General features: G+C 43.6%; 1 protein-coding gene across 7 annotated transcripts in view; it reads right to left on the bottom strand.

The window, feature by feature from the left end:
• AP2A2 (adaptor related protein complex 2 subunit alpha 2) overlaps positions 1-27,491 on the bottom strand; it is a 72,915-nt gene that overhangs the window by 41,750 nt on the left and 3,674 nt on the right. For 3 of the 7 annotated variants that reach the window (XR_012377188.1, XM_073889778.1, XM_073889779.1), the window contains exons 1-2: positions 9,241-9,346; positions 5,713-5,781 (exon numbers count right to left, since the gene is read on the bottom strand). Coding sequence is in view for 4 of the 7 variants with exons in the window: in XM_073889778.1 (XP_073745879.1) it covers positions 5,713-5,781; positions 9,241-9,331 (160 nt within the window). In the remaining 3 variants the exon portion in view is untranslated. Of the gene's footprint in view, positions 1-5,712; positions 5,782-9,240; positions 9,347-10,327; positions 10,404-26,188; positions 26,241-27,491 lie in introns of those variants that run through there. The other 4 variants (XM_025861979.2, XM_073889781.1, XM_073889780.1 and 1 more) reach the window with 3 other exon arrangements.

Below are 27,491 nucleotides of genomic sequence, written 5' to 3'. Positions count from 1 at the left end.
CATGAATAAATAAATAAAATCTTTAAAAAAAAAAAAAAAAAAGAAGGTGTGGCTGACATCTGCACGGTCCAACATGGCAGCTTCTAGACACACACGGCTGCTAAGCACCTGAAGTGTGGCCAATCTGAACCAAGTGTGCTCTAAGCGTACAACCAGATTTCAAAGACTTGCATGAAAAAGATGTTAAGGTATCTCTCTATAGAAAGAGATCTCTTTTTCTACTGACTACATGTTGCAGCATACGAGATTAAATAAAAATAGGTTTTTTAAAGTTTTGGGGGTTTTTTTAGTAATCTCTATACCCAGCATGGGGCTCAAACACAACCCCAAGATCAAGAGAGTCACATGCTCTTGGTGACTAAGCCAGCCAGGTGCCCCTGAAATTAGTTTCATCTGCTTTTTCCTTTTTTTAAATGTGGCTACTGGAAAATTTAGAATTATACGCATGTCTGCATTAGTGACTCACATTTCTCTCTCCTGGATGACACAGACCTACACTATCTAATCTGCCGTAACTGAAGCAGTAGCCCCAGGGTGCACATTTCTGAGGACAAAGGGTAGGTCTTCTCTTCTCTGTTACTAGTCAGGGCATATACACACTCAATAATGCCAACTGGTTAACAGAGAAGAGGGAACCTCTTTCCCTATCCAGGACAGCTTAGCTTAGGCAGGCACAAAGACAGAAGAAACAAGAGAAGTCTTTTGCCCTAAAACATTCGCCCTAAAAAAACTTCAGAGAATCTGAAGATTTACCATCTGGAGGGCTATGAACTTTTTTTTTAATTTATTATTTTTTTTATTTTATTATGTTAATCACCATACATTACATCATTAGTTTTTGTTTTGTTTTGTTTTTTAAGATTTTATTTATTGATTTGACAGAGAGAGACACAGCGAGAGAGGGAACACAAGCAGCGGGAGTGGGAGAGGGAGAAGCAGGCTCCCCATGGAGCAGGGAGCTGGATGCAGGGCTCAATCCAGGACTCGGGGCTCGATCCCAGGACCCTGGATCATGACCTGAGCCGAAGGCAGACACTTAACGACTGAGCCACCCAGGCACCCCCATTAGTTTTTGATGTAGTGTTCCATGATTCATTGTTTGCATATAACACCCAGTGCTCCATTCAATACGTGCCCTCCTTAATACCCATCACCAGGCTAACCCATCCCCCCACCCCCTCCCCTCTAGAACCCTCAGTTTGTGTCTCAGAGTCCATCGTCTCTCACGGTTCGTCTCCCCCTCCGATTCCCCCCCCTTCATTTTTCCCTTCCTACTTTTTTTTTTTTAACATATAATGTATTATTTGTCTCAGAGGTACAGGTCTGTGATTCAACAGTCTTACACAATTCACAGCACTCACCATGGCACATACCCTCCCCAATGTCTATCACTCAGCCACCCCATCCCTCCCACCCCCCACCACTCCAGCAACCCTCAGTTTGTTTCCTGAGATTAAGAATTCCTCACATCAGTGAGATCATATGATACATGTCTTTCTCTGATTGACTTATTTCGCTCAGCATAATACCCTCTAGAGTTCCATCCATGTCGTTGCAAATGGCAAGATTCCATGTTTCTTGATGGCTGCATAATATTCAATTGTGTGTGTGTGTGTGTGTGTGTGTGTATGTATATACATATATACACACACATACATATACACACACCACATCTTCTTTATCCATTCATCTGTCAATGGACATCTTGGCTCTTTCCACAGTTTGGCTATTGCGGACACTGTTGCTATGAACATTGGGGTGCACGTACCCCTTCGGATCCCTTCATTTGTATCTCTGTGGCAAATACCCAGTAGTGCAATTGCTGGATCGTATGGTAGCTCTATTTTCAACTTTTTGAGGAACCTCCATACTGTTTTCCAGAGTGGCTGCACCAGCTTGCATTCCCACCAACAGCATAGGAGGGTTCCCCTTTCTCCACATCCCCGCCAACATCTGTCGTTTCCTGACTTGTTAATTCTAGCCATTCTGACTGGTGTGAGGTGGCATCTCACTGAGCTTTTGATTGGGATTTCCCTGATGCCCAGAGCATGTTTTCATGAGTCTGGTAGTCATTTGTATGTCTTCCCTGGAGAAATATCTTTTCATGCCTTCTGCCCATTTCTTGATTGGATTATTTGTTCTTCGGGTGTTGAGTTTGATAAGTTCTTTATAGATGTTGGATACTAGCCCTTTATCTGATATGTCATTTGCAAATATCTTCTCCCATTCTGTCGGTTGTCTTTTGGTTTTGACTGTTTCCTTTGCTGTGCAAAAGCTTTTTATCTTGATGGAGTCCCCATAGTTCATTTTTGCCCTTGCTTCCCTTGCCTTTGGCGATGTCTCTAGGAAGAAGTTGCTGCGGCCAAGGTCGAAGAGGTTGCTGCCTGTGTTCTCCCCAAGGATTCTGATGGACTCCTGTCTCACATTTAGGTCTTTCAACCATTTGGAGTCTATTTTTGTGTGTCGTGTAAGGAAATGGTCCAGTTTCATTCTTCTGCATGTGGCTGTCCAATTTTCCCAACACCATTTATTGAAGAGACTGTCTTTTTTCCATTGGACATTCTTTCCTGCTTTGTTGAAGATTAGTTGACCATAGAGTTGAACGTCCATCTCTGGGCTCTCTATTCTGTTCCATTGATCTATGTACTGTTTTTGTGCCAGTACCATGCTGTCTTGATGATGACAGCTTTGTAATAGAGCTGGAAGTCCGGAATTGTGATGCCACCAGATTTGCTTTGCTTTTGCAACACTCCTCTGGATATTCAGGGTCTTTTCTGGTTCCATACAAATTTTAGGATTATTTGCTATGAACTCTTTTTTAATAACAACACAATTAACACATATTAGGCACTCATTTTCTAAGAAGCAATTTACACGTATTTCCATACATAGATATAGTGTAGCAGACATGAACCCTCCCTTCAATTAAGGACTGGAGCTGCCGAGAGTGTGGTTAGCTGGCAGGGTTAGGTTTGTCAGGGACTGCCTTCCTTGGTTTCGAGCCACAGGTGAGCAAGGGGTGATACAAGGGCCCAGCCATTCCCACCCAATGCCAGATGCCTCTAGCAGGCAATCTTCACCCCAAAGCTCCCTACGGACCAGCTTCCATGTGGCGCCTCCTCTGCCTGCCTCTAGCCCTCTCCCTCCCTTCACTTCTCACTGGTGCTCCTCTCTCCTAAATCCTCTGTCCTCTAAGCCCATCTCAGGGTCTGCTTCACAGAGAACCCAGCCCAAGATGATCATCAGCACCCCACTTCGTGGCTGAGCAAAGACCCAGAGTAAGTAAGCTGACGACGTAGCACAGGTAGTAAGCATCGGAGCAGGGACGCGTCTGCAGGTCGTCAGGACCGTATCATAACCACCACGGGATGTTCCCTTTAAGAAACAATGAAAATTATAAACCCCTCACCGGAGAAGATGAGAAGATACACAGATGGCAAACGAGCCACGAAAAGATGCTCCACATCACATGTCACCAGGGAAATGCACATTAAAACAACAGTAAGATCCCCCTCCTCTAAATAAATAAAATCTTTGAACCACTTTAGCCGTTTGGAACGGCCCAAATCCAGAACACCGGCAGCACCAGATGCTGGCGAACACATGGAGCCACAGGAACGCTCATTTTTGTGGCTGGAGGGGATGCACGGGGGGCACTGTCACCACACGATCCAGCAGTCACGCTCCCTGGTCTTTACCAAAGGAGCTGAAAGCTTATGTCCACCCAAAACCTACCCCCAGGATGTTCACAGCAGCTTTATTTATAGCTCTAGCCACGACATTCGTAACTGATGCAACTTGGAAGCGGCCAAGATGTCCTTCAGTAGGTGGACGGATAAACACACTGTGGCCCATCCAAACCCTGGCCTATGCATCTGTGACGAAAGAGAAAGGAGCCATGAAGTCATGGAAAGACGGGAAGGAACTTTAAAGGCATCTGACTGAGTGGAGGAAGTCGGTCTGAAAGGCTGCATCCTATAGGATTCCAACTCTGTGACCTTCTGGAAAAGGCAAAACTACAGAGACAGTAAAAAGATGAGTGGCGGCCAGGGTTTGGGGAGAAGGAACGGATGAACAGGCAGAGCACAAAAGATTTTTAGAGCAGTGAAACTACTCTGCATGATATTATGACAGTGGATACATATCATCACACATTTGTCCAAAATCACAGAATGCACACCACCAAGAGTGACCCCTAATGTCAACTGGGGGCTTTGAGTGATAAAGACATGTCTAGGGGCGCCTGGGTGGCTCAGGTCATGATCCCAGAGTCCCGGGATCGGGCTTCCTCCTCAGTGGAGAGTCTGCTTCTCCCTCTCCCTCTGCAGCTCACCCTGCTTCTGCTTGCGCTCTGTCAAATAAATAAATAAAATCTAAAAAAAAAGAAAACGATGTGTCCATGTAGGTTCATCAACTGTAACAAATGTACCACCCTGCTGGGGATGTCAATAATGAGGAGTCTGTGAATGTGTGGAGGCAGGGGTATATGGGAAATTTCTGTGTCTTCTCAATTTTGCTGTGAACCAAAAACTGCTCTAAAAAATAAAATCATAACAAAAACAAATAAATAAAAAAAATCTAAGCAATGAAAGTTATAGACCCCCCCACAAAAAATATATGTATATACATATACATATATTCATATGTGTCTTTGTATATATATATGAAAAGGCAAACCTTTTCACATACAATTTCAGAAGTTTCACAGACCTTCTGAAAGATCCTTAGGTCCAGTTAAAAATATGAAAACATAATACTTTCCCTAGGGCTCAAAAGAGAAATACCCAAATTCCACTAGTTTTTGCATCACTTGACAACATAGGATATCCATTCTCAAGTCCTGAAAAACCATCCATTCCTAGAAATTCTGCCCTCCACCCATCCCTACAAGCTCCCTGGATTCAGTCCTAGCTCTCTCTCCATTCACTGATTCCAGGCAACTTGAGCCACACTCGGGCTGCGCAGAGGCTTGAACCAGATCTCAAACCTGGAAAAAGTAGAGGCTTAAAAACAAAGGCTCAAGACTGAAAACCTACACTTGACAGTTCTTCAAAATGGGGGTGGTCAAGGAAAGTGGTGGTCTACCTGAGGCAGTCTACCGGAGTGGATTAGGTCATGTGGTACATTCATTCACAAAGCCAAACACACTTCATTACGGGAAGTGCTTAATTACTTTGTGATACCTGAAACAAATAACGAGCAACCTCAGGCAGAGCATTTCTTTGAGATTCATACTTTGAACCAGCTCAGGGAAAAGGCCGGGTCCAGGAAGGCGCCACCCTACCTGGTTAATTCTACACGAGTTGTCAAAGTCAAGAGCAACCAATGGCTTGACTTTAAACACGTTTTAGTTCTAGGAACACCTGGGTGGCACAGTAAGTTGACCGTCTGACTCTTGATTTCGGCTCAGGTCATGCTCTCAGGGTCGTGGGACTGAGCCCTGCGTCAGGCTCCGCACTCAGCAGGGAGTCTGCTGGAGATTCTCTCTCTCTCCCTCTCCCTCTGCCCCTCATACTTGCGCTCTCTCTCTCTCTCTCTCTCTCATAAATAAATAAAATCTTTAAACACATTTTAATTCTAACAGAGCCTGAGAGTAATTGTGCTCAGAACTTTGGTTTGAAGTGGAAAGAATTAAAATGGCATCAGAAGACTAGTCCCCGCTGTATAAAATTTACAAAAGCCCATTTCATGAAAAAGATTGAACACACTTACCTTTAAATTTTGATCTAATGTTTGCCAGTTCTTTGTTTATTCTCTTTATTTCCGCTTCTTTACTTTTGCCTAAAAAGGGAGAACACAAATGCATTCTTACTTTAACTGATTTCTGAGCAAACGCCTGTCCCCTGACAAGACCAACACATCAGACTCAAAGGCAGAACCACTGCTTTTAGGAGGCAAGGAAAGAAGCAATCTGCCAGCAGCCAAAACCAGTAGGGAGGTGGCTGGGACAGAAGCTGGGCCCTCACACAGGCCCCCCCAGGTCAAAACAGGGCAAGTCTGTAAGCACCACACAGAAAAGCAGCCACTCTTAGAAAGGGAGGGGTCTACAATGCCATATTTAATCCTACCTTTTGCCACAGTTCTGGAACTAAAAGCACTCAAAATACCTGCTAAACGCTTTCCACAATAAATCATTATCAACTAATAGTTTACTCCTAAAATTGATTGTTACTGCCATGGATAATTTTTTTAAAAGTATAAAGTTTTAACTACAATAGGCTTCTAATCTTTCTCTATGAAATCACCGACCTACAAAATCTGATAAATCCATCTTTACCATATGTGATGAGGTCTAGGAAGTTTTCTCCTTTACACGTAAAAGAGATGGAAGGTACATTATATACATGACAGTCAAACTTTCACCACATGCTAGATTGCTAAGTTGGACTTAATCCAACAAATATTTGTGTGCATGGAGCATGTCAGACGTGGAATGGGGATCGGACCATATTCAGTTTTACTCCACCTTGGCCAAGTGTGGAAACGAAGGCCTAGAGAGCGTGGGAGACTTTCTAAGGGCTACACACCTTGACAAGTGCAGTAAAAAGATAAGAAATGATTCATCACACAGGGCATGGTGAGTTGTATATGAAAACACATCTCTGTGAATCCCCACCACTTTGTGGAAGCGGGAACCAAGTTTACTCTCAAGCGCCCTCTGCAGGCAAGCCCTTGCATTAGTGACAGTATTTGCAGCGGGAGGAAGGGCCCCCCCCAGAACAGATGCCCAGACACAGGGCGCACCTCTGTCCTCCTCCAGAAATGCTGCCCACATGCTCAGCCCTCCTTCGCCTCCTCCTCCAGCAAAGCAACCTCCCTCTCTCCAGGACTCTCCCAGAACATCATTTATCTTTTACTACTAACTTGCTAAAAAATAGGGCCCTAGAAAGCCCCTGACAGAGCAGCTGGGGTGAGGACAGGGCCACATGGCAGACTCAGTCACCAGGCACCATTTGAGGTGCCAAGACGTAGGTTAAAACAACACTTCCCGCCCTTAGGGAGTCACCGTTCCAGGCGGGGGGGGGGGGGGGGGGGGGGGGGGGGGCTGGAGACCTTTAACACCACAAGCACAGCACAGTCAGCCGTGGGGAACAAGGGGTGCAGGCAGGCTGGGAGGGAGCATCCAAGCACCCTCACCAGCCCTGACGTCATGCAGGCCAGAGCCAGTCACAGTAGCTAAGGTAAGGAGCAGCCAGAGGCTCCCTGAAGGGTAGGGAAGGGGAGGGAAAGGGGGCACCAGGTAGTGCAGTGGGTTTTAATGGCCCAGGGTGGCAGGTCAAGGGCAAACTGTTTCTTAAATCATTCTTAAAAAGTGTTACCTTTCCTCAGGTAGGCTTTTTGGACCTGGCTCAAGTGGCCATGCAAATGATATCTCGGCAGCCTTCTGCTTCACACCCACAAAGACTGCAGGCAGCTTCACAACACAGCCTGGACTGAGTGTAGAAGACAAAGCACCGCACACGTGTGTGCATCTGAGTGTGCATGTGCCCGTGTGTGCCTGTGTTTGTGCGAGCATGGATGTGTGCCTGGGTGTAAGCGTGCTCCCGTGTATGCATGTGTGAGCATCTGCGTGTATGTGCACGCCTGTGGCTCCATGTGTGGACATGTGTGCCTCTCACAAGGTGCGCAGGAATCCATTTCTGTGCTGCTTCTCTGCTGTGGGCACTCGACTCCACCTACTCAAACCTTTACAGGAAAGGAGACCCCGAGTGGCAGAAACCGACGCTGTGTGGTCAAAAGGGGTCAGGTCTACAGCAGAGATAAGGAAAAGACTGGGAAGCAGAGGAAAGAGGCAGTAGTGCTAAATGAGCTAAATGAGCTTTCATAAGACCCACAGATATTACCCAAGATTGGAAAATCACTAAATAAAACTAAAAGCACATAAAGTTATAGGGGTAAGCACCAGAAGAAACAGAAACAAATGCTGGAACCACGCTCCATCTTTGGAACACGACCAAGGGTGAGGCAGGAAGCTGCGGCCAAAGTTTTTTTAAAGAGGCCAATTTACAACAAACACACAAAGACTTATTGTTTTTCCGTCAGGGCAGGTGAGGGTTCTCCTGGAGCCGAGGCACGCTCATGTGCCAGGAGCAGGCTTTAGAGCCGGGCACGTGAGGCTGGAATCCCAGAGCAGCCTCTGTGACCTCTGCAACTAAGGGGAAGCCACTTTTCATCTCTGAGCACACTCCTTCAAAAGGAAAACCACCAAAGGCCATGGGACTTCGTGCAGTTCATCGGCATGAGAGAAGGTAGAGAGGAAAGTGGTACATCGGCTAGACCGGGGGGCGGGAGAGCCCAGAGCAGACCTAGGTGAACTCAGAAAGCTGAGTGTGGAGACCTGGGGGCTGGAGCAGCCTCCCACCAAGCAAAGCCCAGGGGCCTGCTCTGAGTCACACCAAGCAGGAGGGGCCAGTGGGACAGGGAAGGCCCACAGAGGTGGGACAGAGCCTGGGAAACTCTGGGAGCAGCCACCAGGTAAAGACAGCAGAGGGAGGGGAGCGCTGTGCAACAGAAAAGCCACCCTGGACCATGCCTCCACCAACAGCTCAGAAAACCAATTTCACATAAAAATAAGTAACAGGCAAGGACTGAGGTCAAATCCCGCATAAGGAGACTATAAGAACAAAGGGAAAAAGAGGGAGAACAATATCCCCACGAACAAAGAAAAGTGCCTCAGGAAGACACCCCAACAGAAGAGAGCAAAATCAGAGCCCTCTATCTCAAAGTAAGTGGAGAGACATTAAGAAAAATACAGAAGACATCTAAAATTCAACTAGAAAAATTCAGATATTAGGTAACAGAAGTCAAGTAAATTAAAAATTTAAAAAAATCATTCCAGAAATGAAGAATAACCTAGAAGGAATACAAGAACAAATAAACACAACAAAGGTCTTGACAGAAGCGGAAGATACAAGGAGGAACATTATTTAAATCAAACAGAAATGAAGAATGAAATAAAGGATTCAAGAAAAAGTAGCAAATATTGAAAAGAGACAAAGACACAACATACGGCCAGCAGGCGGAAGACCGCCAACTAAGCAGCAGAACAAACTGCAATGCGTCATTTGAAAAGACATTTCCTGAAATTACCACACTTGTACCTGGGAATATTGACCCCAAATAACACAAACCAACACCTATTCTAATAAAAATACTGGACTTTAAAGGGGAAAAAAAATCCTTTGAACATCTAAGAAGAAAGAGCAAGCAGCTTATACGAGAAGGAGAATCAGAAGATACCCTCAGATTCCGGCGTTGCTTCACAACAGAAGAAAAGGGTGTGACATCTGAGCTCTGTGCCGAAAGGAAACGTGAGACCAGGACTTTCCATCCAGCACAATCAGCCCCTCATGTGCCCAGCACAAACGTGATCAACGTGAGAACCCAGAGCGCCATAAGCGTGCCCTAGGCAGCCTGTGGCACTCCACGTGAATGAGTGGACAGCCGAAGTTTCTGGGGACATCAAAGGAACAGCACCCAAGTGCGGGTGAAGAAGGAGAGCATGCGGGTATTGGCGCACACACACAGATAAAGCACAGCTGCGGGGCAGGAGAGGAGGCTGGGCCAGGTGTCCCCACTCACCACACTGACAGTGGCAGGCTCAGAGCCTGTCATGGGTGCAACAGGGTAAAGGTCACAAGTGATCGGGAGGTAGCCTACCCAGTCGCCCCCAGCACCCTTGAGATTCCTGGTGTGGGGGAGGTTCAACAGAAAACCCTGGCTGTCCCGAACTGAGCTGGAGTCCACAATGACCTCGTGAGACATTTTACATGTATGTGTATCTCCTAGAGCTGTCCTCTGAGGAGGCTTAGAACAACGGCATCTGGTAGCCATGAGCACTCCCACCCCCAGATCGTGCTCTGGGAGCACCATTTCCCACTACAAGAAACAAGGCTTCCTGGTAAAACTGCTGGCTCCACGACTGGGCGAGGCCCACGACAAGCCTGGACTTCACAAGGACCACTGAAGACCACATACAACCAGGGCCAGGTCAGGAACACTCAGCACCCAAATGAAGAGAGTCCATTAGCCAAAGGGGGGACAGCCTGAGCTTCAAAAAGGATAAAAAGTGCAGTGGTCAAAAATCACAAACACATTTAAATCCATGAGTTCAAAATTATATTTAAAAAAAAAAAAGCACCTAATTAGTCACCTTGAGAGGATATTAAGGAACAAGTTAAGCTGAAAACTGGGAAGTAAAAGGAAAGAACCAGCAGCTCTCCTGCCTCTTCCACATGAAGCAACCCCCTGAGTAATCACACAGGAAGGGAAGGGTCTCTAGGTAAAAGCATTCCAACACAGCAATGAAAAGGAATGAGAACATCACCATTTGGCGTCCTCCTGAAGGACTGACTGGAACCGAGCAGGGAGGCGACAGCTGTTAGCATCACAAGCCCCCAGGGAACAGCAAGGTGTCAGCTATATGGGATCTGGCCTGGCCTCCATCCCCAGCTGCCAGACAGCCAAGAACACGGTGGAACGCACTAGGACTTCCACAACTTAATGTCCCTTACGTGTCCTGGGTCTTCAACAGACTGTTGTGATGAAAAGAAAGGAACACTGATTAAGGCACAGGAAGTGTTTAGAAATGGGCAAGACCAAACCACAGCATTCAGGATGTGTCCTTGGGGGAGAAACCTGTAAAGGACGCAAAGGAGCCCAACGATGGCGGTAGGTTTGGGGGAGGTGAAGGGGACAGGGCCCAGGCACCCCCGCCACAGGGCTGCCTGGCGACCGACACAGACGAAGGGGGCTGGACAGGATGAGTGGGGCTCCCGCCCAAGGGGAGGGGCCGGTTAGGCCACGCAGGAACTCCTAGCAAGAGGGGAACTCACGAGACGGTGAGCGGACACACCTCAGTGGAAGGCCTGCTGTGGGAGCCTACCTGGGCTTAGGTTTAGGCTGGACTGCCCGAGTCACAAACTGGACTACGGCCCCAGGGCCCCCATCTCATGGCAGAGATGCCACCATGGGGGCCAAGGAGCGCCTGCCCCTACAACCTAAGCCCACAGCTGGAGCCCTTAATTTGATTCGCTGCTTTGACTCTACTGAACAAGGCTATCCCTCAGCATTCACCCTGAAAATGCCGAAGGGGAATTCCACCTGCTGCACTGATAATCCATATGCAGATTAACACATTCAAACCTAAATTTACCAAAATGCCCTGGTAGGAGGCCTCTTCCCACGGTGCGCCATCAATTCACCATTCTCCATGAGGTGAGGACAACGCAGAGCAACCTGTCCACCAGGGTCTGTCAAGGGCTTTCCTGGCAAAGGCTAGTTCATGCTCACTCATAATATACTTCTCTCCAGGCAGAGGACCCCAACAGCAACCAAGCCACCCCACACTGCTGGGAGCAAATTTAGCAAAAATCTTATCTTCTTATATGAAGCATTAGCTTTCAGGACAGGGAGAGGTTTACTGCCCACCCTGACTTCAGAAACTAATTTTGAAAGGGAAAATTTCTCAACAAGAGTAACTGGACTAGAGTGATAAGCCTCACCGGGCTTGATCTTTGTTCCACAGGGAAAGGGTCCTGGTCTTTGCCGCCTTGTGTTGTCTCTAAATTGCAGAAGGCCGGTCAGCCACTGAGGACACTGAGCTTATAATAGGCAATCCCCACAGTGGACTTAGGAGCTCTGCTAGCTAATGAATAACCTGGACTAGCCGAAAACCATCGCTCAAAAACAAGCTACAATTTGTGCCCAGTAAGTAGCAAAGAATGCACTCTGTGCGGATAGGCTTTGATAAAAGCTCTTGGATTTTTAGAATTACCGCCCCTGGTCATTCTTCCGGAATAACATGCTGGTTAATGATTTCTTCTTGTTTGCATGCTGAACTAATCAACTGACAGTATTAGTGTGCTGTGACCCTAAGTTTGGAAACAAACAGTACAGGAGCCTATCACAACTTATATTATAAGATACCAAACCACTAAAATCTGTAGGTAGTAAGTACGAAATTTACAATAAAATTTGGTCTAAATAAGGAATTTTAGTCTGTGTATAAAATGATTTCACTAAGTAAACCTAAAGCCCGAAATTTACTAAACAAAAACCTATTTTTTTAAAGTTCATTTATTTTTAAGTAATCTCTACAGCCAATGTGGGGCTCGAACTCACAACCCCGAGATCAAGAGTTACATGCTCTTCAGGGCGCCTGGGTGGCTCAGTCGTGAAGCGTCTGCCTTCGGCTCAGGTCATGGTCCCAGGGTCCTAGGATCGAGCCTGCATCGGGCTCCCTGCTCCGCAGGAAGCCTGCTCTCCCTCTCCCACTCCCACTGCTTGTGTTCCCTCGCTCGCTGTGTCTGTCTCTGTCAAATAAACAAATAAAATCTTTTTTAAAAAAGAGTTACATGGTCTTCTGACTGAACCAGGCAGGCATCCCCAAAAGCCCATTTTTGAAGGAAGATACTGTTGCTAAAATTACACTGAAGGTGTCAGCACACTCGTCCACAAAGCCTGCAGTCAAGCCTGGACTGGAATGCTGTTCCATGCCTCAAGAGCTATGTGACCTGAGGCCGTCCACTTAACCTCCCTGTGCTTCAGTCTCTCCTTCATTAAATGGCAATACCATCCATCAAAGGGCTGTGGTGAGGACCACGCAAGGTAGCAAGTAAAATGTGCACACAAAGCAGGATGGCCACAGAAGGCTAGAAGGACCATCATCAGGGATATTCTCTACACTTTCTCTTTACTAATACATTGGAAGGATGGGTCTCAGAACAGAAACCCTCAAAAACAACAAATTAGAAGAAAAGATGTCAAAGATCAAAAGTCGTTATGCCATAGAAGATAAAGCCACTCTTAACTCTGACAAATGTCAACTGGATTATCTTTTTATTGACGTCTAGTTGACATACAATATTATGTTAGTTTCAGGTATACAACACAGTGATTCAACATTTATGTACATTCAAATGTATACAGGTGGTGAGATCGAGCCCCACATCAGGCTCCACACTCTGCGGGGAGTCTGCTTGAGATTCTCTCCCTCTGCACCTCCCACCCTCATGTGCTCTTTCTCTCTGTAAATCATTTAAAAAAAAGATTTTTTTTTAAATCTATAAATCTAGCTGCCACCTGTCATCATACAAAGTGGTTGCATGTTATTAACTATGCATTACATCCCCATGTCTTATTTATTTTATAACTGCTAGTCTGTACCTTTTAATCCCCTTCCCCTTTTTTGATCAAGCCCCAACCCCCTCCATGGCATCATTATGTTCCTGGTATTTTTCTTTTTTAAGATTTATTTGGGAGCAAGAGAGAAAGCGTGCATGTGACCAGGGAGGAGGGGCAGAGGGAAAGGGAGAGGGAGAATCCCAAGCCGACTCCATGCTGAGAGCAGAGCCCAGCTCGGGCTCAATCTTAGACCCTGAGATCATGACCTGAGCTGAAATCAAGAGTCAGGCGCTCAACCAACTGAGCAAACCAGGTGCCCCACCAGTGTGTTCCTGTATCTTTGAGTCTGTTTCTGTTTTGTCTTGTTTGTTCATTTGCCTGGTTTTTTAGATTCCACATTTAAGTGAAATCATATGGTATTTGTTTTTCTCGGACTTTTTTCACTTAGCATAATACTCTCTAGGTCCATCCATGTTGATGAAGATGGTACGATTACATTTTTTTTTTTTAGAGAGGGAGGGAGAGAATCTCAGGCAGACTCCCCACTGAGTGCAGAGCCCAACGTGGGGCTCAGTCTCAGGATCCTGAGGTCATGACCCAAACCAAAATCAAGTCAGATGTTTAACTGCCCCTCATTCTTTTTTATAGTTGAATAATATTCCTGTATGTGTTGGCTGATGGCTTTTAATGTGCTTATTGGACATTCATTGTATGTATATGTACATGACAAGTGCGTGTCAGCCGTATCTTCTTTACCCATTCATCCATCAAAAGACACCTAAGGTGCTTCCATGTCTTAGCTATTGTCAACAATGCTGCAATGAACACAGGGGTGCAGGGATCTGAGTTATATTTTTGTTTTCTCCAGATAAATACCCACAAGTGGAACTACAGAATCCTATGATATATTAATTTTTTTAAAAGATTCACCTATTTATTTTAGAGAGAGAGAGTGCGTGCGCATGAGCAGGGAAAGGCGCAGAGGCAGAGGCAGAGAGTCTTAAGAAGACCCTGCGCTGAGCATGGATCCCGACACAGGGCTCAATCTCAAGACCTGGACATCACAACCCAAGCCAAAACCAAGAGTCAGATGCCAATTGACTGTGCCACTCAGGCACCCCAGGATTTTAATTTTTTGAGGAACCACCACACTATTTCCATAGTGGTTACACCAACTTTCATTCCTACCAACCGTGCACGAGGGTTCCCTTTTCTCCACATCCTCACCAACACTTGTGATTTCTCATCTTTTTGATAGTAGCCATTCTGACAGGTGTGAGGTGGTATCTCATTGTGGCTTTGATTTGTATTTCCCTGATGATGAGTGAGGTTGAGCATCTTTTCATGTGTCTGTTGGCCATGGTATATCTTACGACTTTACTGTGACATAATTCATATATTGTATAATTCACTCATTTAAAGTAGATAATTCAATGGCTTTTAATATATTCACAGAGTTGTATATTAATCACAATCTAATTTTAGAAAATTTTCATCTCTCCAAAAAGGAACCCTATGCCCTTTAGCAGTCACTCACCAATGCCTCCCTCCTCCAGCCCCTGGCAATCATTAATCTACTACCTCTATACATTTCCCTCCTCTAAACATTTCAAAGAAATAAAATCTTTATGTGATCTTTTGTGATGGGCTTCTTTTGCTTAGTATGTTTTCAAGATAGCATGAATCAGTATTCCATCTCTTTTTATTGCTGAATAATATTGCAATACAGTTGATCCTTGAAAAACATGGGTTTAAACTGTGCAGGTCCACTTATAAGTGAATTTTTTCAATAAATACAGTATAGTACTGTAAATATATTTTCCTTATGACTTTCTGAATAACACATTTTTTTCTCTAGCTTACTTTATCATAAGACTATTGTATATAGTGGTGCCTGGGTGGCTCAGTCAGCTAAGCATCCAACTATTGATTTCGGCTCAGGTCATGATCTACAGGTGATAAGATGGAGCCCCACGGCAGGCTCCTCACTCAGCAGGGGGTCTGCTTGAGGATTCTCTTCCCCCCTGCCCCTCCACCTGCTCACACACATGCATGCATTCTAAAATAAATAATCTTAAAAAAAAAAAAAAGCATATAGTATATAGTACATACAACACACAAAATACGTATTGACTGTTGATGTTACTGGTAAGGTTTCCAGTCAACAGTAGGCTGTTAGTAAGTTTTTTTTCTTGGTGGGGGGAGCAAAAGTTACATGCAGCTTTTTGAATGCACAGGGTCAGTGCCCCTAACACCATGTTGTGCAAAGATCAACTGTATATGGATATACCATATTTTGCTATCTCTTTATCACTTGATGGATTTTTGGGTTGTTTCTACTTTTGGCTACTGTGAATAATGTTGCTATGAACACTGGTGTAGAAGTTTTTGCGTGAATATGTTTTCATTTCTCGAGTGGACACCTAGGAGAATTGCTAGATCATATGAAAGTTCTATGTTTAACATTTTGAGGAACTAACAAGATGTTCTCCCAAAAGGCAGCATCATTTTATATCCCCACTAGAAAAGAATAAGGGTTCCAATTCCTCCATAACTTTGCCAACACTTGCTATGGTCCACCGTTTTTTTCCCCCTATTTTTATTATAACCCATCTTAATGAGTGTGAAGTGATATCTCACTGTGGCTTTTGCATTTGCCTGATGGCTCTTAATGTGCTTATTGGACATTCATATGACCTCTCTAGAAAAATGTACATTCAAATACTTTATCCATTTTTAATTGACTTGTCTTCTACTCAGCTCTTTATGTATTCTGGATACAAGCCTTTTATCAAATATATGACTTTCAAATATTTTCTCTCATTCTTTGCTTGTCTTTTCACTTTTTTTTTTTGGTTAAAGTTTTTTTTTTAGTACTTTATTTATTTATTTGAGAGAGAGAGAGAGCACGAGCAGGGGGAGCAGCAGGCAGAGGGAGAGGGAGAAGCAGGCTCCCGGCCGAGCAGGGAGCCCGACGTGGGACCCAATCCCAGGATCATGACCCAAGCCGAAGGCTTACGCTCAACGGACCGGGCCGCCCAGGTGCCCCTAAAGTTTTATTTAAGTCATCTCTGTACCCAACACGGGCCTCAAACACACGACCTCAAGATTAAGAGTCTTAGGCTCCACCGACTGAGCCAGCCAGACGCCCTGTCTTTTCACTTTCCTGATAGCATTTTGAAGCATGAAAGTTCTCAATTTTGAGTAAGTCTAATTTTTTTGTCACTTATACTTCTGCCAATGTTATCTGAGAAACCATTTCCCAAGGCCAAAAAATTTACTCCTATGTTTTCTCGTTAAGAGTTCTACAGCTTTAGCATTTAGGTTTATGATCCATTTTGAGTTAATTTTTGTGTATGGTGTGAGGCAGGGGTTAATTTCATTTTTTTTACCTGTGGATGTCCAGTTCTCCCAGCACCATTTGTTTAAAAGATTATTCTTTTCCCCCACTGAACTGTCTTGGCATTCTTGTCAAAAGTCAAACGACCAAAAATGTAAAGGTTTATTTCTGCATTCTCAATATTATTCCATTAACCTATATACCTATCCTTATACTATAACAACACTGTCTTGATTACTTTGTATTAAGTTTTGGAATAGGAAAGTGAATCCACCAACTTTGCTCATCTTTTCCAAGACTGATTTGACTACTATGAGTCCCTTGAATTTCTATGTCAATTTTAGAATCAGCTTATCTCAAGGGGGAAAAAAAAGGCACCCAGGATTTTTTTTTATCGCATTAAATCCATAGGTTAATTGGGAATTACTGATATCTTAACAATATTGTCTTCCAAACCATAAATATGGGATGTCCTTCCATTTATTTAGGACTCCTTTACTCCCTTTCAAAAATTGTTTGTAGTTATGTGTATAAGGCTTATACTTCGTTAGAACTTATTCCTATGTATTTTATTTCAGGACTCAATCTCACAACCCCGAGATCAAGAGTCACATGCTCGGGGCGCCTGGGTGGCTCAGTTGGTTAAGCGACTGCCTTCAGCTCAGGTCACGATCCTGGAGTCCCGGGATCGAGTCCCGCATCGGGCTCCCTGCTCAGCAGGGAGTCTGCTTCTTCCTCTGACCCTATCCCCTCTCATGTGCTCTCTCTCTCTCTCTCTCTCATTCTCTCTCTCAAATAAATAAATAAAATCTTTAAAAAAAAAAAAGAGTCACATGCTCTACCAACTAAGCCAGTCAGGTGTCCCTGTATTTTATTCTTTTTGATGCTATTATAAATAGAATAGTTTTCTTCATTGTTAGTGTAGAGAAATACAATTGATTTTTCTATATTGATTTTATATACTACAACCTTGCTCAACCCATTTATAATTGTAACAGTTTTCTAGTGGATTCCTTAGTATTTTCTATATACAAAATGATGTCAGCTATACATAGGGATCATTCTATTTCTTTCCAACCTGGATGCCTTTTATTCTTTTCTCTTTTGTCACTGCCCAGGCTACAATCTGCAGTATTAAAACAGAAAGAGCAAACATCCTTGTCATGTTCTTAATCTTAAAGGGAAACATTCAGTCTCTTACCATTAAATTAGACCTTAGCTGTGGACTTTTCATAGATACCCTTTAACAAATCAAGAAGTTCCCTCATATTTCTAGTTTGTTGAGTATTTTAATCATAAAAGTGTATTGGGGGGACACCTGGGTGGCTCAGTCAATTAAGCGTCTGCCTTCGGCCCAGGTCATGATCCCAGGGTTAAAAAATAAATAAATAAACTTAAAAAAAATATTTTAGCCTCTATATTCACAATGGATATACTGTAGTTTTCTTTCCTATAATGTGTTTGTCTGGTTTTGTTATCAGGGTAGTAATTAGCTCAGAATGAGTTGGAGAGTATTCCTTCCTCTTCTATTTCTTTCTTTTTTTTAAGATTTTTTTTAACTGATTTATTTGAGATAGAGCACAAGCAGGAGGAGCAGCAGAGGGAGAGGGAGAAACAGACTCCCAGCTGAGGAGGGAGCCCAACATGGGACTTGATCCAAGGACTGTGGGATCATGACCCAAGATAAAGGCAGACATTTAACTGACTGAGCGCTCAGGTGCCCCTTCTATTTCTTTTCAAAGAGTCTGTAAAGGATGAGAACTGTTTGCTTGAGTTTTTGGTAGAATTCACCAGTGAAGCCATCTGGGCCAGGATTTGTTCTTGTGGAAATGTTTAAATTACTAATGCAATCTCTTTACTTGTTATAAATCTATGCAGATTTTTTTGTTACTTGAGTCAATTTCAGTTATTTGTATCTTTCTACAAATTTCTCCATCTTATTTACCTAATTTTTGGTATACAATTATTCATAGCATTCCATTGTAATACTTTTTATTTCTGTAAAGTCAGTAGTAATGTCCCTTCTTTCACTCTTGATTTTAGTAATTTTGAGTCTTTTCTTTTTTTCTTGGTCAGTCTGGCTAAAGGTTTATCACTTTTGTTGATCTTTTCAAAGAACCAATCTTTGATCTAATCTTTGTTATTTTCTTTTCTGCTTGCTTGGAGTTTTGTTTGCTTTTTTTCTAGATTCTTAAAGTGAAATATTAGGTTAATGATTTGAGATCTTCTTTCTTAAATAGGTATTTACAGCTGTAAATTTCCCCCCAAGTACTGCTTTTATTGCATCCCTTAGGTTTTAGTATATTGGGTTATTTTCATTATCTTAAAGTACTTTTTTTAATCTCCCTTTGTTGAGGGAGGTCATCAAGAAGATGTGATCCCCACTTAAGCCGTGAACCAGACGCAGGCAATCGGCAGATCCTCGCCCCATCCTGTCCTTGGAATATGGGTTCCACTTGCCTTCTCTCCCAAAAGCTGCCCCGAGTACAAGTACACAGCCTTGAGAGAGCAATGTGGTACTGAGACCATCTGGATGGTACATGTGATTGAATCCAGTTAAGGCCTCTATATAAACTTTTAAAGACTTGGTGAGCAGGGGGGCGCCTGGGTGGCTCAGTCGTTAAGCGTCTGCCTCCGGCTCAGGTCATGATCCCAGGGTCCTGGGATCGAGCCCCACATCTGGTTCTCTGCTCCGCAGGAAGCCTCCTTCTCCCTCTACCACTCCCCCTACTTGTGACCCCTCTCTGTGTCTCTGTCAAATAAATAAATAAAATCTTAAAAAAAAGAGAGACACTCAACCAACCCAGGTACCCCCAATCTCTGCCTTTTAATTCAAGTGTTTAATCTGTTTACATCTAAATAATTACCGACAAGGTAGGATTCCTATCTGCCATTTTGCTATATTTTCAGTATATCTTGTACCTCTGTTTCTATAGTCTTCCATTACTGTCTTCTTTTGTGTTAGATATTTTTTAGTGCACCACTTTAATTCCCTTGTTTCTTTTGCTATACTTTTTTTAGCTAGTTAGTAGTTGCCTAGAGATTATAATTAACACCTTAACTTAAAACAATCCAGTCTGGGTTAATATGAACTTAAATGTAATAGTATAGAGAAATTGTACTCCAATATATGTCGTCTGTTCTCTTCCCCTTCTTTGTACTATTGTCATACAAATTACATCTTTATACATTATAAGCCCATCAGTACAGTTTTATTTAAACTGTATTTAAATTAATTAAGATTGTCTTATGCAGTTGTCTTTTAACCCAGATAAAAGACAAAAAGTTATTTTTTAAAAAATATGCTTTTATACTTAGCTACACAGTTGTCTTTACCATCGCTCTTTATTTCTTCACATATTCTATAATTTAATGCCTCTCATTTCAGCCTGAAGCACTCCCTTTAGTATTTATTGTAGGGCAGGTCTGCAAACAACAAATTCCCTCTCTCTTGTTTATTTAATAATATCTTAATTTCTCCGTTTTTGAAGGATGCTTTGCTGTATACACAATTCTTGGTTGAGAATCTTTTTCTTTCAGCATTTTGTAGATGTCAGCCCACTGCCTTCTGAGCTCCATGGTTTTAGATGAGAAGTGAGCTGTTAATCTTGAGGATCTCTCAAAAATGATGTCACTTTCATCACTGCTTTCAAGAGTATCCCTACGTCTTTGTCTTTCAACAGTTTGACTATGATTTGTCTAGATATTGATCTCCTTAGGTTTATCCTATTTGGAGGTCATCTTGGATATGCAGATTAATGTTTGTCACCAAATTCAGGGAGTTTATGTCTTCAAATAATCTTTGTGTACCTTTCTTCTACTCCTCTCTTTATGGGACTCTAATTATATATATATCAGTATGCTAGATGATGCCCCACAGATCTCCAAGGCTCTGTTCATTTTTATTTTTTTTAAGATTTTATTTATTTATTTGAGAGAGAGTGAGCGAGAGAGAACAGAGCAGGGAGGGGCCGAGGGAGAGGGAGAAGCAGACTCCACTGCTGAACAGGGAGCCCGATGCGCAGCTTGATCCCAGGACCCCAGTATCATGACCTGAGCCGAAGGCAGACGCTTAACAGACTGAGCCACACAGGCGCCCCTGTTCATTTTTCTTTATTCTTTTTTTCTTCCTGTTCCTCAGATTGGATCTATACTTACCTTGATATCGATCTAAATTATCTTAACAAACCTATTCTCAAATTCACTGATTCTTTCTTCTGCCAGCTCAAATCTGCTGCTAAACCCCTCTAGTAAATTTCTCAATTTAGTTATTCTATTTTCAACTCCAGAGTTTCTATTTGGTTTGTTTGTTTGTTTTAATAATTTCTACCCCTTCTCTGATATGCTCTATTTGGTGAGACATCATTTTCGTGTTTTCCTTTAATTCTTTAGACACAGTTTAAGTTCTTGGAACAGATTTATAATAGCAGATTTAAAGTTCTTGTCTAATAAGTTCAACATCTGGATCCTTTCAAAGATAGCTTCTACTGACTACTTTTTTTCCTGTGTATAGATTATATTTTCCTTTCTCTTTGTACATCTCATAATTTTTTATTGAAAACTGGGCATTTTAGGTAATACAATGTGGCAACTCTGGAAATCAAAATGCCCCCCTCCCCAGGGACTGTTGTTGCTGTTTGCTGTTATTGTTGTTGTTGCATTTGTGTCTTTAGTGACTTTCCTGAACTAGTTCTGTAAAGTCTGTAATTTCTTAGAGTTTACAGCTACTAAAGTCTTTGCTCAGTTAACTCAGCGGTCCATTCATGATTGGTCAGGGATTTCCTTAAGTGCCTTGAATAAGTGTCCCAGATATTGCCAAGGAACTCTGTGTTGAAGCCTTTCAATACTGGGGCAGGTTATAACTCTGCCTTTGCCTTCACTTCCTATTTGCACAGGGACTCAAGATTAGCCAGAGGTGAGGGACTGGGGCCTTCTCAGGTCTTTCCTAGGCATACATACAGTCCTGCCCTCGTGCAGCCTTCCAGACCCACAGCAATCTGTCAGAGCTCTTCAAAGCCCCCTGATGCACGTCCTTCTTCACGTCTTCCTTTTAAGATTTTGGCCAGACTCCTGTTTGCCCCCAACTGTGACATTAAACAATTGTCACTATTTTCCACAACACACTGGGACAGGGCTTTCCCACTGAACAAAGTCAAATAATGTTAAGTTCTGCAAACGGGGCTTTTCCAGAAAGCTGCAAGACTGGCCAAACAGCAACAGTGCTCTAAGAACAGAACTTTTTGAGGGGCTCCAAACCTGATCTGTCCTCTCCAGTGGCTACAAGGCTGCTGGCTTTCGCAGCTACATGGTTGTGAAGCTGATTATTTTCAATGCCACTACAAATCATGGGAGAGGAGAATGGGAGCAGGTCAAGTTGGAGGTTCAACAATTTTGTTGAGCAAATCCTCCTGAGATTGTTTTAACCTTTAGTTAATTCCCAGAGCTCTGACAAAGTTGATTTTGACCATTTTTACCACTGTTTCCATTTCTTGTATGGAGGGGTGGATTTATGGAGGTTCTCATTCCACCCCTCTGAGTAAATGGCAATTCTGCTATAGATTCAAAGCCACTACAGATAAAAGAATACTTTACCATTCATGTCCCGTCAATTCTGATTTCAATATCTCCAAAATCCACCCCACCTTTCCATTCCTACTCCCTTGATTCAGGCCCTCACTATCTCCTAGACCAAAGCAATTAATCTTTTCCTGACTTTCCTGTCTCTAAGCCTAGTCTAAAATCCATCCTCTGTATTCAAAATTACTGTTCCACTAATAAAAAATAAGTTGCATGGTGTCATTTTCCTTCTTAAAATACATCAGTGGATCACATCTTACTGAGGAGGTTCCCCATGATCTGGTTTCGGACTGTCTCTCCTACCTTGTTCTACTGCCACAACCCCACCACCCACTAGACACTACTCATACACAGACAACTCTGTGTGTCCTGCTGCCACTCATGCCTCTCTTCAGTGTGATGCATGGTGTTCCCCACTTTCCTGGATCATCTTCTTACACCATGAGCTTAGCAAGACCTGACCCAAGTATTACCTCTGTATTACCACGCCTGATCACTCTCTCCTAAGCTATCATCACTCATTTTCACTATCCATCTCACACCACTTAACTCTATGCATTCAAGGGCTTGAGCAACTGTGAGGACAGAGACCATGTCTTATTATTCCCAGTGTTTAGTATGTAAAAACAAACAACAACAACAACAAAAGCCACAGTCTTTATAATGCTCTACAAAGGTCACTTGTCTCCCCACCTCCATTACCACTCTGACCTAACCTCCTCTCCCTTCCTCTTGGCTTGCTCTATTGCAGCCACATAGGCCTCCTGTTTCTTCCATACACTGGTCATCTTCCCCCCATGAAAGCCTTTGTACTTGTTGTTCCCTCTGTCCAACATGTTCTCCCCACTAATTTCTATATGGCCCAGTGCCTTTAGGTCTTGTTCACCTGTTACCTTCATAGCAAGACCAATCCTGGTCACCCTATTTGGAGTTGAAAACCCACAGCCCCATATTCCCCACCACCTTCTCTCCTTAATTTCTATTGTACTTATTGTCTTCCAACATAAGATATAATTTTCTTTTTATTTTCCATCTCCATCTACCAGAATGTAAGTAAGCTCCATGTGAGCAGGCAGTGTTGTATTTTTTATTCACTGGTATAGCCTCAGAACCCAGGACAGTCCTTGGAATTTAGTAAGTACTCAGTAGATGTTCAGTGAGGAAAGAATGCCTAGCATATAGTATGTGTTAATAACAGCATACATCTGAGTACTTATAATGTGCTAAACTGTCCCAAGGGCTTTTACGCAACTGAGCTAAGAAACAACTAACATTGGGGGTGCCTGCGTGGCAGAGTCGGTTAAGCATCCGGCTCTTGGGGGCGCCTGGGTGGCTCAGTTGGTTAAGCGACTGCCTTCGGCTCAGGTCATGATCCTGGAGTCCCGCATCAGGCTCCCTGCTCAGCGGGGAGCCTGCTTCTCCCTCTAACCCTCCCCCCTCTCGTGTACTCTCTCTCTCTCATTCTCGCTCTCTCAAATAAATAAATAAATCTTTAAAAAAAAAAAAAAGCACTCGACTCTTGGTTTCAGGTCAGGATCTCAGGGTCATGAGCTCAGAAGGGAGTCTGCTTGAGATTCTCTCTCCCTCTCCCTCTGCCCCTCTCGCTCACTCACATTCTGTCTCTCTCACTCTCTCAAATAAATAAATATATAGATACAGATAGAATGAAAAAAAGAAAGGAAGAAAGGAAGGAAGGAAGGAAGGAAGGAAGGAAGGAAGGAAGGAAGGAAGGAAGGAAGGAAGGAAGGAAAGAAGGAAGGAAGGAAAAGAAAGAAAGAGAGAGAGAGAGAGAGGGAAGGAAGGAAGGAAGGAAGGAAGGAAGCAAGCAAGCAAGCAAGCAAGCAAGCAAGCATTTCTCCTCCAAAGGGAATGTTCTGCTCTTACTCTCTCCATTGCCACCATCCTGTCTGGACTCTCACAACTTTCACCTTGCTCTCCTCGCCTCCTCCAACCTATTTTCCACACAGAAGTCAGGGTACTCTTTTAAATATAATTAGCCTGGTTATTCACGTGATTTTCTTCAGCAGCTTCTGACATACCTAAGAGAAACTCAAACTCAGTGCCGGGGCCTTCAAAGCCCAGGATGTTCTGGCCTCCACAGAGCAGTCTGCTTTCATTTCTGCTATTCTGCCTCTCATTCACTATACTCTAGCTGCACTGGTCTTTCAGGTCCTGAAGCAGCCCTCCTGCCCTCAGGAGGCTGGTCCCAGGTCAATTTCAGGACCCAACTCACATGTTGCTTCTTCAGAGAGACCTTCTAGGAACACTCTACCTAAGTATTCTCTCTCTTAGGCTCCACCATGATGAAGTATACTCTAAAAACTATTTCTATTTTTAAAGTTTGAGTTCAGAGTTTAAAGTAACTCTTTGGAAAATTTAAGTATCCAAACTCCTCTGGATTGAGTCATCACTACCAATAAGATAATCTACTGACTTCACCACAAAGAGAAATTTCCATTTACTATATTCCATTACCAGGAAGAAACTGCCTCATTAACACAGATCATGTCTATGGAACAAAATCCTATTAGATGCCTGTCTCCCTTGCTTTGATTTCTGGGTCTCAGAGCACCACAAACTAAACTGCATATACTGTATCATTCTGTTTAATGGAGAACAAGATCCTCCCTGCTTGCCTGCTTCAGGTAAGAACTAGAAAAATGCCACAGAATCACACAGTCTCTTTAAATTCCACTTAGAGGGGCGCCTGGGTGGCTCAGTCTGTTAAGCATCTGCCTTCAGCTCAGGCCATGATCCTGGAGTTCTGGGATCAGGCTCCCCACTCAGCAGGGTAGTCTGCTTCTCCCTCTGCCTGTTTGTGTTCTTTCTCACTTGCTCGCTCTCAAATAAATCAATAAAAATCTTATAAATAAATAAATAAATAAATTCCACTTAGAAACACATGCCACGGACGCCTGGATGGCTCAGTGGGTTAAGTATCTGCCTTCGGCTCAGGTCATCATCCCAGGGTCCTGGAATTGAGCCCCCCATCGGGCTCCCTGGTCAGCAGGGAGCCTGCTTCTCCCCTCCCTCTGCTGCTCCCACTGCTTGTGCTCTCCCACTCTTGCTCTCTCTCAAATAAATAAAATCTTTAAAAAAAAAAAAAAAAGCACATGCCAAACAAGCTTTACAGTAAGAACTATCTTCTAAAATTAGGTTTTTTTTAAGACTTTTTATTTATTTGATAGAGAGAACGAGAGAGCGAGCACAAGCAGCGGGAGCAGCAGGCAGAGGAAGAGGAGAAGCAGGCTCCCCACTGAGCAGAAAGCCTGATGCGGGACTCGACCCCAGGACCCTGGGATCACGACCCGAGCCAAAGGCAGACCCTTAGCTGACTGAGCCACCCAGGCGCCCCTAAAATTAGATTTAATAATAAAAGGTATTATACTTCATTTGAGAATTAGAAAGTAAATATACTAAAGTCAAATTATTATTTCCCAAGGTGTGGTTAATCCAAAGTATAAAAAAACAGCCATAAAGGTCATGAAGGTCCATGTGTATAATATATAAAATTAGGGGGTGCCTGGTTGGCTCAGTCAGTTAAGCATTCAACTCTTGATCTCAGCTCAGGTCTTGATCTCAGAGTCGTGAGTTCAAGCCCCATGTTGGGCTCCACACTGGCATGAAGCCTACTTAAAAAAAATACATATACACCCACCCACCCACATACACACACACACACACACAGAGATATATAAAATTAGTCCAAAACTTACTTAAGAGAAACAGACTGTATGATAAGAGCAGTCACCACAATTGTGGATGCTGGAAAGAGATGATCAAGTGGTAAATACCCAGGCTAACAGAGCAAGTTGGAACCCAGCTGCCTGCAAGAGGGAGAACTAGTAAAAAGCAAACCTTCCCAGAGAACCTGAAAAGGCTTAGGAATTGGAAAACTCAGGAGGTGGACATCAGGAGGAGGGCTAAGTCTCCAGCAGACCCTGCAGCCTGGCAACCCACCCCCCCCAATCCCAGGAGAAAACTAGAGGTTTCCTCCCTGGAAAAGCAGGAACACAGAAGCTCTAGCCCTGGTGACACCAAGAATACTGGATTAAGGTGCCACACTAGGAAAAGCACAACTGAGTGACAGACTGATGGTGAAACACCGCCTCCCAGAACAATGGCAGATGGGTTTACAATACCCACCTACCTCACCAAGCAAGAGATGAGACTGAAGGGTCATTCTGGAAGAGACAACTGACACAGAGGTTCCCCCAATGACAGAGACCCCTCATCCATCACCATGCAGGGAGGCCTCCCACCAAAGCTCTGACCATGCTGGCCAATGCTGGTACATGTGAGTGGAGAGACTCCAATGACCAGGCATCTGGGAAGGTCTCACAGCATGAGCCAGAAACCAAAACAAACCTACAGAAAAGGAAATCAGAGCAAAGAGGCTATAAAGAAGAGGAAACTCCAAAGCAATGCATATTCTTACATAGAGAAAATACAGCTTTAAGAACCACATACCACCAAAAAAGGAGCACTCAGACAATAAGAAAGGCCTCAAATTATAAAAGTACTAGCAGAGGGGCGCCTGGGTGGCTCAATCGCTAAGCGTCTGCCTTCGGCTCAGGTCATGATCCCGGGGTCCTGGGATCGAGCCCCACGTCGGGCTCCCTGCTCCGCGGGAAGCCTGCTTCTCCGTCTCTCACTCCCCCTGCTTGTGTTCCCTCTCTCACTGTATCTCTCTCAGTCAAATAAATAAATAAAATCTTTAAAAAAAATAAAAAATAAAATAAAAATAAAAGTACTAGCAGAAATTTTTAAAAAGGTCCAAAAAAAGGACTAAAGGACAAAGTTGAAAGTCTCAGAAAATAAAACACCACAATGATAAAGAAATGGAAGATGAGAGATAAAAAGGTAAGAAAACGTAAGCCAAGAGGTCCAAATTTCACCTATTAGAGGACCATTCAAAAAGGAGAAAGTGAAAGGAAATTATCAAAGAAATAAAACAAGAACACTTCCCCAAACCGAAAGGACATGAGTTTCCAGATTGAAAAAGGTCACCACAGGCCACACCCCTGGCACAGCATCTTAAAATTGCAGACCACTAGAAACTAAGAATACAGCCATGCCTTCAAAATTGAGGAAAAGTTAGTTTCAGCTGGAAGTCTACCAGAGCCAAATTCTCAATTAAGTACAAAGGTAAAAAATACAAAAGAATTTTACTTGCTATACACTCTTATCGAGCACAAGCGAGCACAAGCCCAGAGCGAGGACTCCAAAGAACAGAGGTCCAGCCAGAGACAAGACCCTCAGGACTATGGTGAAGGGAAGTCCCAGGAGGGCAGCATGAGCAAAAATAACCTGTCCAGACGCCAGCAGAACTGATCACTCCACGAAGGACATGCCCAACATGGAAAGAAGGGGCTGAGAGACACCTGCTGTGTCCAACCACCTGAAGGGGGATTTACAGTCATGTCCAGAAGCTTAGGGCTGAAAGGCA

Source organism: Callorhinus ursinus, unplaced genomic scaffold, assembly GCF_003265705.2.
Source record: "Callorhinus ursinus isolate GAN/ISIS: 27379988/994484 unplaced genomic scaffold, GSC_fseal_2.0 scaffold118, whole genome shotgun sequence".
NCBI lineage: Eukaryota > Metazoa > Chordata > Mammalia > Carnivora > Otariidae > Callorhinus > Callorhinus ursinus.
Note: the sequence above shows the minus strand (reverse complement) of the source record. Positions and strands in the feature narration are given on the sequence as shown.